The following is a 12,343-nucleotide window of genomic DNA, read 5'->3' on the forward strand; positions in this document are numbered from 1 at the left end:
TGCCCTCCTCAACCCAGCAGCCAGGGCCATTGCTTTGAAACACAAAGAAGCTGTGCCACCAGATCCATCTCTGCACAGGCACAAGTCGTTCTCCCGTGCCACTGTTTGGGGGGGGGGGGGGGTGTTGTTTGGCCGGAGCACTTTTCTTCTTCAGTTCTCTCTGAGCCCCGTGCCACAGGGCACATGTGGAGGTCAGAAGACAGCCTTGGGTGTTGGTCCTTGCCTTCCTCCTGTTTGAGACAGGGTCTCCTGTTTTTCCACTGTGTACACTGGGCCAGCTGCATGGGAACGTGTGGGGATTCTCTCGTCTCCATCTCCCGTCCCTCCAGTGGAGCCGGCATCACAGGCGTGTGCTACTGTTGCCTGGCAGAGCAAGTGCTTTACCTGCCTGAGGCGTTGTCCTAGGGACTGAGCGTTTGTCTTAGCCTGAATCTTTAAATCTTGTTTAGTTTATCACTCTCTCAGATCTTAGTGAGCTCAGGTCTTAGCTGTCTCATGCCCCTCAGCATCCTCCCCTCATGTGCCTGCCACAGAGATGGCACTCAGTAAGCTCATGTGGTCTGGGCTCTGGGTGCCTCCTAGGTCTAGAAAAACTGGGACTAATTTTATCCCTACCTTAGTCACTGTTCTGTTGCTGTGAGGAGACACCATGGTCAAGGCAATTCTTAGAGAAGAAAGCGTTGAACTGAGGGCTGGCTTACAGTTTTAGAGGGTTAGTCCATTATCATCATGGCAGGAAGCAGGCGGGCCTGGTGCTGGAGCAGTAGCTGAGAGCGTTACATCCTGATCTACAGGCAGCAGACACATGGAGAGACACTGGGCCTGAGGTGGGTTTTTGAAACCTCAAAACCTACCCCCAGTGACAAACCTCCTCCAACAAGGCCACACCTCCTAATTCTTCAAACAGTTCCACTAACTGGTGACTAAACATTCTGAACACATGAGCCTGTGGGAACCTCTCTCATTCAAAACACCACAGTCCCTGACTCTGAACCTTTGTTGATGTCTGGAGCTGGTTTTGGTTGTCACAAAAGGAGAGAGGTAACAACCATTTAGGGGACAAAGGCCAGGGATGCTACTGAGCAACCAGAGTGTGCAGGCTTCTGAACTAATTTGCAGCTTCTCTGTTAGTGGTATTAAAGTGGAGAAACCATAGACTAGAGAGGGACGTGTTCCAACAAAGATGTACCAGGGAAGCCACACCTCTTACTCCAGGTCAAGCCAGTTAAATTCCATGTTGACCAGGTTACCCTTTGTTCCCAAGCAGTGCTTCCTAGAGTGTGGAAGATCCTCACCTCACAGGATCCTGTGATTCTGGTTACAAGAAACTGAATTTATCATAGCAAGGGGCACTTGTGTGAAGCGTATGTTTCTGAGTTTTTTGTTGTTTTTTTTTTAACATCTCTCTGAAATTAGTACTAGGGAAAGATAGTCCTTTACCGTTGGAAAACCTTCATGTAGCAAGGATGAGGAGGATATAGGCATGATACAGCAGAGAAGTCACACCTCAGGGCCACCAGGATAACTGGGTGTTAGGACTAAGACTGTCTGACTTATAAAGAGAAAAGATTTCTTTGGGTTTATAGTCCTGGAAGCTGGAAATCCAAGGGTAACGTGGTGCCAGTCTCTGCTCAGCCTAAGGTGAGGGCCGTGTGCAAAGCAGAAGGGCAGGGGGCTTCAGAAGAGAGCCATGGAGCCAGACTGCTACCTTAGTGCACCTATTCCTTCCAGAAAGGCAAGAACCCATTCATGAGGCTCCTCCTCAGGTCTCCCACTCGGCCTTGCCTCCCACCATTGCTACCGCGAGTTGAGATACCAACACACAGACTGGGAGCAGAGTCTGAAGTCATAGCGTAGACTTCTTGCACATGTGCTCACGGGAGTATGCATATTGGCCCTCGGGGAGAGGCGGGTTAAGAGAAGAGAGGAACTGCCATACTTCCAGAGAAATTGCAGCCCTTTGTCCAGGATCAAGCCCCTAGAGCAATGCATGACAACGTGAGAGCCTCTTCTCTTGCTAGATCTCAGTTCTTCGGTTGATGACTTGAGTGTGTGTGTTCAGCATGGAAGGTGCTCACTCTCCGGCATGTGGGCTGCAAGGGCTCCAGGAACAGCAGCCAGGCCACTCTGCTTCTTGCTCTGCTCCCTTTCTTTCTGGCCACGCTCTTGCCATTTGATTCTCACATTCAAGGAAGGGTAAGCACATGCCTCTGGCACCGTTCTGTACTGGAGAACACAAGAGGCACAGGACTGACTGCTTGGGAGAGGCATCCAGACTAGTAAGAAGGTGAACAGGTTGGGAAGGGTTGGAATGTTTCCCACCACAAAGCCAGTTGAACTCTGACGCAGGGCAACTGAGCGGTAGAGCTGCTTGGGGTGAGATGGGGAGGGGACAGGCAGTTCACAGGCAGTGTCGTCAGAAAAGCTGACTAGACCATTGCAGTGACCCATGGAAGCTGGCAGTGGCCTCAGGAGAGGAATGCGGGAGGTCTGGCCTGTGTCTTTGATGCCACCTTTAATGCAAGGCCATTGTAGAAGAGGGAAAAGGCCCTGGACTCCAGTGTGTTCCGGCTTTAGCCTAAAGGTACACACTGGTTACAGGATGCTAACTCGACCTTTCCTAGTGGATCTTGCATATATATAGGAGAAATAAAAATACAGAGAGGGGCAAGATATAGGAGGATCAAAAGTAGAGGAGCATTACAAGTATTAAATTCATTGTTGGTTTTTTGAGACAGGGTCTTGCTGTGTAGCCCAAGCTAGCCTCACACACTAAAGTGCTCCAGCCTCGGCCTCCTGAGTGCTGGGATTACAGATTTGTGCTACTCTCCCTCCCCAACCTGTAACATTGTGTATCTATCTATACACTCCACAAGTGTTAATATACATTAATGCATCTTTGGGGCAGGAAGGCAAGCTCAGTACTGGTGTGGCTACAGGCCCCCACTTCATCCTGACTACCCCCCTGTCCTCCACAAGTGTTGATATACATTAATGCATCTTTGGGGCAGGAAAGCAAGCTCGGTACTGGTGTGGCTACAGGCCCCCACTTCATCCTGACTGCCCCCCTGTCCTGTCCTTCCGTCCTTCCCATAGGCCTCCCTGCCTGAGCTCAGGTGTAGCTCTGCCTTCAGAGAGTTGGCTGCACAGCACCAGGCCTGCCCACAGGACACCTCAGCACCCAGCACCTCCACATGGTCCCAGACAAGACCCTTTTTCCCCAGCCCTGCCTTGGGCCCTACTGCCCTGTACACCGTTGTCAGGCTTCCTCTCCTGCGTCTCCTGCATGTAAATGTCAGGCATGACAGGTTCGTCAGTGTGAGTTTACAGTGAGTACTGCTTAGAGCAGAAAACCAGGCCTTTTTTCTTCTTCTTCTCATTGCTTACATAAACCAGAGTATGGCTGATACTCCAGAGAGCTTTTCCTTTGTAAGATGGTGGGTTGTTTCTGTGGGGGAAGGTCTCCTGAGTGGCTAGGCTCAGAGTTCTAGGCCAGTTTAGCAGAGCAGGCACCACTTGGATTCTGGGCCCTGTAAATAGGAAGAGAAGCAGTATGGGAAAGAAGAGGAAAAAGAATCCAGGGAGGCCGCATGACATAGGTTTGAATCTGTTCCATCACTTACTAGGTACATGGTTGCTTAGAAAATAACCTGCCTGCTCTGGGCTTCCTTTTTCCACTCTGGGCCAGTCCCACTGTGAGCTACTGGGATGCACATGAGATGTGCATGAAAGGCCTGGTGCACAGGAGTGTGCCAGCCCCACAGTGAGCTAGTGAGATGACAGGAGATGTTTGTGTGCACAGGAGTGGGCCAGCCCCACAGTGAGCTAGTGAGATGACGTGAGATATGTGTGCGCACAGGAGTGGGCCAGCCCCACAGTGAGCTAGTGAGATGACGTGAGATGTGTGTGCGCACAGGAGTGGCACCTTCCTCTGCTTCCTTCTCCCTATCTTGGTGTTACCAGTGTGACCTCAGGAGAAGTAGAAATGTGTTCAGGGTTCTCCACTCTGCCCCTCCCTCTCTTTCTTACCGCCCCATTCTCTTCAGATCTCAGCTGGCCTCAGAGTAGGGATTTGATTCAGCTCATGTTAGGGACACAGCTGCTGCTGTGGCCCTCCTCCCCACACCCCCTTGGCCCCTGTAGAAGATCCTTGGGCAGAGTTCTGAGTGTGGTGGGCTGCCTTTCTGTTCTTCCCTCCTGGTTTGTTCCCACACTGAAGTCATGAGGGGACTCTGGAGACAGGGCTCCCGAGGGGCCCACAGTTTGCTATTTTGTATGGGTGTATAGCCTAAAAACTAAGTTTTCAGTTTTCTTACTTTTGAACTCGTAAAATGACTGGTCACTAAAGACCTATACGTATATCATGCCCTTAGCTTTTTACATAAATCCCTTGTGCTGGACTAGTTTAAGTCTACAGAGAAGTTCTGTTCCCACTTACGATTGGCCTTGTTACCCCCGTTGTTACTGTCTGACATCACACTGCATTTGTCACAACGGAGACCAATGACAGTAGTCACTAACTGCACGCTGGGTTCAGGTTTTCTATTTGTTCATAGTGGCCATCTTCCATTCCAGTTCCCGCCCAAGAGACTTCCTTGGCACAGAGGTCTTCCAGGCTCCAGTGTTCTCCAGGCTGGGAAGGGCTCAGTTTTTACTTGTGTTTCTGTAGCTGTTAGTTGTACATGGGGTGGGGTGGGGGGCGACTGGTCTGGGGCTTGGGGGCTCACACAGCAATCCCCCTCTTGGCACATCCCAGGTGGGGGCATGAGGTCCTGCTGAGCCGCACCCCCTCCTTACTGACCCTGTTCTCACTCTTCTGTGCAGCTGTGAAGAAACCTGCCCCGGCACCCCCCAAACCAGGAAACCCACCTCCTGGCCACCCTGGGGGTCAGAGCTCTCCTGGCACAGGCACATCCCCAAAGCCGAGCACACGCAGCCCTTCGCCACCCGTGCCCCAGGCCCCAGGCATGCGCCGCTGCTCCAGCAGCCTGCCTCCCATCCAGGCGCCCAGCCACCCACCACCACAGCCCCCCACACAGCCCCGGCTGGGCGAGCAGGGACCAGAGCCGGGCCCCACGCCACCGCAGACCCCCACACCACCCAGCACCCCACCCTTGGCCAAGCAGAATCCATCGCACAGTGAGACTACACAGCTGCATGGAACCCTCCCAAGGCCGCGACCGGTGCCCAAGCCTCGCAACCGGCCAAGCGTGCCGCCACCCCCGCATCCGCCTGGCACCCACGCGGGGGATGGCAGCCTCGCGCCTTCGGCGCCCACAGCGCCTACAGCCTCCAGAATCGTCACTGGTGAGTATCAAGGGGTCCAGTGTTCCCTCAGGCTTCTCTGGAGGGCAGTTATCTCCTGCACAGCTTTTATGCCAAGACAGCAGAGATGAATATCCGTGGCACAGATCATAAAGCTTGCAGTTTTCTTCTGGGTGTAAGATTTATCTTCATTCACATACTGGAAAGTCTAATGCATTTAAGTCCAGGTAGAGGGTATCATACGACATTGGCGTGAAGTTCATAGTAAGTTCCTTCTTGGTAGCCCATACTTGGCGACAAGATTATCAGGAGCCTCATCTACAAAGCAAGTCCCGGGCCATCCTGAACTTACTATTCTAAAACTAAAAAAGGCACATACTAAGTGCAGAATTTCAGAAGCAGGTATAATAGAAAGCACCATATATGCTAAATCAAATGCTCCGGAAAAGCAGATCTCCCAAGCAGATCACACCACTGTGCTCAAATGGCTTGGCAGGGATAAGCAGAGATTTTCCTGTCATCCCCTTTAATCTGCCCTAGGCATTGGGTTGATGATACAGACTGTAGTACTACCTTATGGGATGCTTTTATAGATATCCTATAAAACATGATCATTTTATTTAACTATATCAAGAATATTTCTACACCAGGTACTGGACTTCACTATTTAGTTTGAAACGGAATGGGTTCTTTAGTGTTTGTAATGGTCATTTGGGCTGTGCATCACTTCTTAACAGCAGCTTGCTTTTAATTACAGCAGCCTAGCTGTGGGTTGTCCTGTATGAAAGCGTGCTAGTAGAAGCCACTGAACTGTACCTCTGGTTCTCCAGCCTTCACAAGTGGACTTCTCGACAGATGATGACCCAACACTGTACCCAAAATAATGAGTTAACTGACTCCGGAACATAATGCTTAGTTTAACCCACGTGTTACCAGTAGTTAATAACTGTTCCTGTGACAGCAGGATGTTTATTTGATTAGCACGAAGCCACATTGGTTTGTTTGCTGTTTGTCTCCCACTAGATGCCCTTCCTAGTGCCCTCACAGGTGGGGAAGGTTTCCAGAACTAAGGTCTGTAACCCCTCAGCAGCTTCAACTGCAGCTGCAAACGCTCCCGCTTAGCCATGTTGTGTGTGTGTGCTTTTGACTTTGTGCTCAGGGTGGCCATTTGAGTCCATGCCGTGGCCATCAGTCAGCTGTCCATTCTGTAGCAGAGAGTTATGCCTTTGGTCCCATCCACAGCACTTGAGCTTTGGCTTTCCCCAAATCTAAGAGGTGGCTCTCACCAGGCAGAGGTCGCGGTTTGAAGCCCTCAGTAAGATGCTGTGTTGCTCCGTTTTTTGTCTGGTGAGCCCCTCCCTGGGTTGTGCTCTTCCAGCACCACTTCCCTGTCACTGGCTTATCAACATCCAGCAGGAGGACCAGGGTACCATCAGCACAGGCAGTTGTGCATCCCTGTGTTTTGTGCTTGAATTTTTAATTTTGTATCTTAAATGCAAGGTAACTGCATGGAGCTTCTTAATTGATGTCTAAAATTCTCAGCCCCTCCAAACTTCCCCAAATAATCCTCCTCTGAACTCCCTTTAAGCCCCTTTGCGTTCCAGCGTGCTTACATTTGCTTTCCTAAGCTGTACGGGCATTTAAAACAGGAGGCTCCTCTGAACATACCTCTGGGCATGTACTGGGCCAGCAGAAGGCTCCTGTGTGGTAGGGTTGCTTTAATCAGAGCCCTTAGCCTTTTGTAGGATACATACTGTATGTGTTCACGGCTTAGTTCAAGTTGGAATGATGGAGGAGGATATAGGCATCCATCCGCTTTCCTCAGGATCTGGTGATTAATCCAGTAGTTGAGTGACTAAACTTTAGTTAAGGCTGAGCCTTTTAACACTTTAATACTTACAACACCCAAATTCTACTCAGTCCTGTCCTTTTTAGCTAGACTAGAAAGAAGATTGCAAACCAGGATTATGCCTGTTCGTAATACCATAGTCACCTGTGGTGTTGTATGCCAAGATTGCTTTAATTGATTTATCAGTCAGTTAGATAGGTGGAATTTTACATTTAAAAATGATCTAAAGTGTTACCTATCTTTTTTAATTTTAATTTTAATTTCTTTGCTATAAATTTTCTTAGCACAAGAAATACAAGGTCCCTGTAACTTCCTTTGTATTACTGTAGCATTAACCTAAAGTATCTTAACATCCCCTGGCCTACCCTTGGAAATGTACACAAGGCCAGCATTTGGAATCTAGGAATCCCTTAGCATTGACCATGCTGTTAGTGACTCTTCCTGGATATAGCCAATGGTTTTCAAGAAAAAGGAAAGAGCAGCACAGTCTTTTGTTATGCTTTAGCTTGGAGAACTTTGGAAAGATTCCTGAAAACATCTCACCCATTTGGATTATTTAATTGTAAAGAGCTGGAGTAAGGTTTAAGGGATTAAGGTGAATGCTTGTGGGCAGAGCACGCTGCCAAGATGACTTGGTAGTCCTCTCCCCAAAGTTCAGTATCAGAGCTCTGGAGAAGGGAAGGATTCTGAGTCATTCTAAATGTCAAATTCTCATTATAACTCTGCAAAGCAGGAGGATTTTAGCAAAGAGTATTCTAATTTATACATTTTATTAAATAATTTAGATGTATGACCTGCCATATTCAGTAAGAACTGAAATTGGAATGTTTAATGGTAAGGAAAAGGCAACTGATTGGCCAAAGCATTTTTGCTACTGTATGATCATATTTGTGCACTAATGGCTGTCACTAACCAGTCACCCTAACCCTGCCTGCCTGCATCCCTACTAATAGTGCATGCACTAAGGAGGGCTGGCCTTATCCATGCTTGCTGTCCATTGTTCTAAGTACTAAATGTGTTCACAGACTTGTAACAGGTGGTCACTGGGCTGGCCTCATCACTCCTTCATTGCATTCCTTCCTCTGTCCAGCAGGCTTGAGATGTAGTAGACAGAGCATGTGCTGTAGAGTTGGAGACATTCTTGGGAAGGCGCAACCTGGTTGATGTGTTAAGTGCCAGCATTGGGCACAAAGTGGTAAAGGAATTTAATTAGATGGAATAAGAAAGGCTCAAACAGCCCATAATAGACAGTGGGTGGGCGAATGGTAGTTATCTATTGTCATGTCACATGCCAGACTAGGCCTTCGAGGACCCAGAGAGCCAGAGGTCAGGGGTGCCACCTGGTGTTAAGGTCTTTATTATAGTTGTGGAAGTCTGCGTACAGCCTGCCTTTAAAGGATGTCTCGTTTTGTTTTCTGAAGACAGCGTGGCCATGATCTCATTTGCCCTGTAGGGTTTCATCCCAGCATTGTGATTTCTTTCCCTTTACATCTCGTGCCATTGCCCACATAGTAACATAGTACTATTTCATCAACCACGTGTGTTGTTACTACTTGTAGCTGAACATTTGTGGGGCTTCTGCTTCCAATTGCAGTTTAGTCTGTAGATGGCATATTCATGGGAATTTAGGTATTCAGGAGATTGAGTATAGTCTCCCCTTTGACTAGAACCAGTGTTTCTCAACCTATGAGTCACGACCCCCAAACAACCATCGGAAAACACAGAGATTTACATGACGACTCATACCAGTAGCAAAATTACAGTTATGAAGTATCAATGAAATAATGTTATGGTCGGGGGTCATACAACATGGGAACGGTATTAAAGGGTCACAGCACTAGGAAGGCTGAGGGCCACTGGGCTGGAGTATTAAGAGGCTGACTGTTGTTCGCAGACCAGAGCTTGCTAAGGGATAAGATCCAGGCTGTCAGAGCTGAGGACAGAGACTGGCCAGTGGCAGCGGTGTTTGAGGCTTCACTTGCCATTGCGTTGCTTTCCAGGGTGTTTGGATCTGATACTTGTACGAGTCATTATCAAAATAGCATTTTTGAAGAAAAGGGTTACAGCCTAAAGCACATAATCAAATTTATTGGAGTGAAAATTCTTCTAGATCCATACCCTAAACTGTAGAGTGCCAGTCCTGCCCCTTGGAGGGCCTGTCTCCCATATAAAGACACTCATTCAACAAAAGGGTTCCATTTGTTGGGGCCCCAAGTCCATCATTCTGTCTTCACTGTGCCTTGGGGCCAAGGCCTGTTACCTGATGCTCTCTTCTGATTTTCTTGTTATTTTTTAAATTATCTGTAATACGAACTTAACACCAAGTAATGAACTTATAGACCAGCCTTTCTTGGAATACAGATAACATATAAATTCATACCTAGAGATGTGTAGAAGCATTAAAAGGGGGGGAAAGACTGTGGGTGTCTTCTAAAGTGACCCTTTTCTTGGCTGCAATGAACTGGGTGTTCAAGACTTCAGCCCATGTCTCCTCAGATAAAATCTTCTCCTTCAGGACCCTCATGGAAGAGTAACAGAGTCCTTGGGGAGGTAGAGAAACATAATGTCCACAGAGCCCAGACATCCTGACTCATGCTGGCTTGTCACCTTGATAGAGTGGTGTCCCTGTGCACCTCCCTTTGTCTGATGGATGAGAAGAGAGAGCCAGATTGTCCTCTAGGAAGGCTTGATGGCTGGCACTCAAGTAGAGATGCTGAGAAGCAGGAATCTGGTTGGGATGTCTTTGCATTCTGCATGCTCCACCAGCTCGTGTCTGTTCCTTGGGCTTTGTGAACTCTCTGGACTGGCGGTACCATCTATGGTAGGAGAAGCGGGGAAGAGACTGAATTTGCGATGGTTTTCTTGTTTGCTGCTGCCTTTGAGTCATGGCTGAGGCTGTGACAAGGGAGGGTTGGAAAGATGTTTGCACCAGCCCACTATTTATCTGCCCATCAGCTACCCAGCTACAAGGTTTATAGTGTCTGCTTTGTGCCAGTCAGGGCGGTAAACACTGAACAAGACAGATATGCCCTTGCCCTGGGTGAGCCACAGGTCTGAGACATCCTTAATTCTGTGCACACAGAATGCTCTTGATGTATCTCTGAACCATGAGATTCAGACCCATTCAGTTGGTTTTCTAGTTACTATAAAACCTGAACTGTCCAAAATGGCACTGAGCCCCTGGACCCTTTAACTCCTTGGCACCTCTATAATCTAGGAATTTCCCCCAGTTATGGTGCAGAGACAAGTCTTTTGATCCAGGAGTCACTGAGAGAAAAAGAATGTACTCCCAGGAAAAAGTAGACCGTAGCTCAAAACTATAGGGACAGAGGCTAGGAGGGGCTTTCAGGGAAGGGGCAGGAACCAGTCTCCTGGCTTACCTATGGGTTTCATCAAGGCTCTGTCTGTCTCATTCACTATTATATCCTCAGCAGGCAGAGCAGGACCTGGCATGTGGTAATCTGGAAGAGAGCTGTGGTGAATGAAGGGGTCTTGTGAGCATGGAATGGGAGGGGCAGTGGCTTAAGGACCATATATTTGCCATCTTACTGAAGGAATTTTCAGTCAACAGAAGAAAACATGAAAAGAGATTTCAGTGTATTAGTATTGGAAGAAATAGATTTAGAGATTTGGTGGCCCACTTAAGTTGTCAATAAGGGGTGAGTGTGCCCCATGAGGGACACTTAACAGTGCCTGGAGACATTTCAGGTTGTCACTCTGGGGGTCAGTAGTCTGTATGCCACTGGCATCTGGTGGGCAAAAGCCAGGGATTCTTCTCAACATCCTGCAGTGCACAGGATGGTCCTGCATCTCAGAATGACTCAGTCCAAGCTTGGACTAGGTAGAGGCTGAGGTCGCAATTTTATCTCCAGGAGGAAACCCCTGTAGTCTCAGAAGTGAGTTCTCCCAGGGCGCTCTTCCCCTCAACTTAGATGTTGTTAGGAACCCATAGTTGGTGATTAGAGGTCTAGGTGAAAGTGGGTTTCCTTTACTCAGAGCAAGCGTGTTTCAAGGGTCGCATCACTGCGGGCGCCCAGGCAGGCTGTCAGGAGTACCAGTCGGCTAGAGTAGGCAACTGTGTCTAGGGTCTCAAGGGCTTGACTTCTCGTGGCTGCCGAAGCCTCTCTCAAGGGACGGTGTTTATTCATGGGCTGACTCAGACCCTCCAGCCTCTCTCTCTCTGTGCCTTTGGTGGCCTCTTGGACCTGACCCTCACTGATACCATGTTTCTTCATGTTTTTGTCCAGACACCAATTCTAGGGTTTCAGAATCACTTCGCAACATCTTTCCTGAAATACATTCAGACTTGGCAAGCAAAGAAGTGCCTGGCCACATTCTGCTGGACATAGACAATGACACAGAAAGTACCGCATTGTGAAAAGAGCCACTCGCCAGCCTTTGGCCCTCCGTCCCGGTGAGCGGAACTGGGTCAGGCAAGCCTCTGTCCCTGCAGACCAAACAGTGAAAAGCTTTCAGTGGGGGAAGGAAGGTCTGACTCCACAGGACTAGACTCCCACGGCCCAAGGAGAAGGTAAAGGGCCGGTACTCAAAGCTGAATGACCTGGGTCGTGAAGAAGTTGGCTTGCTTTATATATGGACGAAAATCATGCCAAAAATGATAGAACAAAGAAATACCTACAGCGGAAAGAGTATTATTACTGCTGAGAAATATATGGGAAGCCTTTGCCCATGCTGTTAACACAGACAGCAACTTGGAGTGACTAAGAAGAGACTTACCTATCTATTTAATAAAACACATTAATTATGCAAGTTACCTGCTTCCTGCTACTTGGACTTTGGTCATCACGCACCAGAGGGAGCTTCTGTTCCTTCAGACTTGCTGCAGAATCCTTTTGTATTAAGTCCAGTCTGTGTCTCCTCCAACCCCAAAACCTCAAGCATTGATGGTGACTGCTGGCTCTGTCGCCCTCAAACTGGATGTGAGTCGTGCCTTGTGGACTGCCAGACTGTGGAGAGAAATATACTGTTCTTTTTTAAAAAACAAAACAAAACAATGTAATTGCTACTTGATAAAAGTTGAATGTTATTCTAGTTTCGTGTTTAATTTGAATTAAATATATTCTGTGGTTTATATGAAAACCTGCTAATTCTTGGAGGTAAACTTTGGCGTGTGTGTGTGTGTGTGTGTGTGTGTGTGTGTGTGTGTGTGTGTGTGTTGCTCCCATGCGTCTGTATGGATTTGAAAGAATAGACACTAGCATGATAGTT

The 12,343-nt window shown here is 48.3% G+C and overlaps 1 protein-coding gene across 2 annotated transcripts in view; it reads left to right on the plus strand.

The window, feature by feature from the left end:
• The window catches only part of Arhgap17 (Rho GTPase activating protein 17), a 51,900-nt gene extending 39,686 nt beyond the window's left edge, over positions 1-12,214 (plus strand). The window contains exons 18-20 of one of the 2 annotated variants that reach the window (XM_059267275.1): positions 4,825-5,307; positions 7,900-7,948; positions 11,362-11,474. In XM_059267275.1, coding sequence (XP_059123258.1) covers positions 4,825-5,307; positions 7,900-7,907 — 491 coding nt within the window. In that variant the 3' untranslated portion in view covers positions 7,908-7,948; positions 11,362-11,474. Of the gene's footprint in view, positions 1-4,824; positions 5,308-7,899; positions 7,949-11,361 lie in introns of both variants that reach the window. The other variant, XM_059267282.1, reaches the window with a different exon arrangement.
• Positions 12,215-12,343: the final 129 nt, after the last annotated feature.

Source organism: Peromyscus eremicus, chromosome 1, assembly GCF_949786415.1.
Source record: "Peromyscus eremicus chromosome 1, PerEre_H2_v1, whole genome shotgun sequence".
In the NCBI taxonomy this organism is placed as follows: domain Eukaryota; kingdom Metazoa; phylum Chordata; class Mammalia; order Rodentia; family Cricetidae; genus Peromyscus; species Peromyscus eremicus.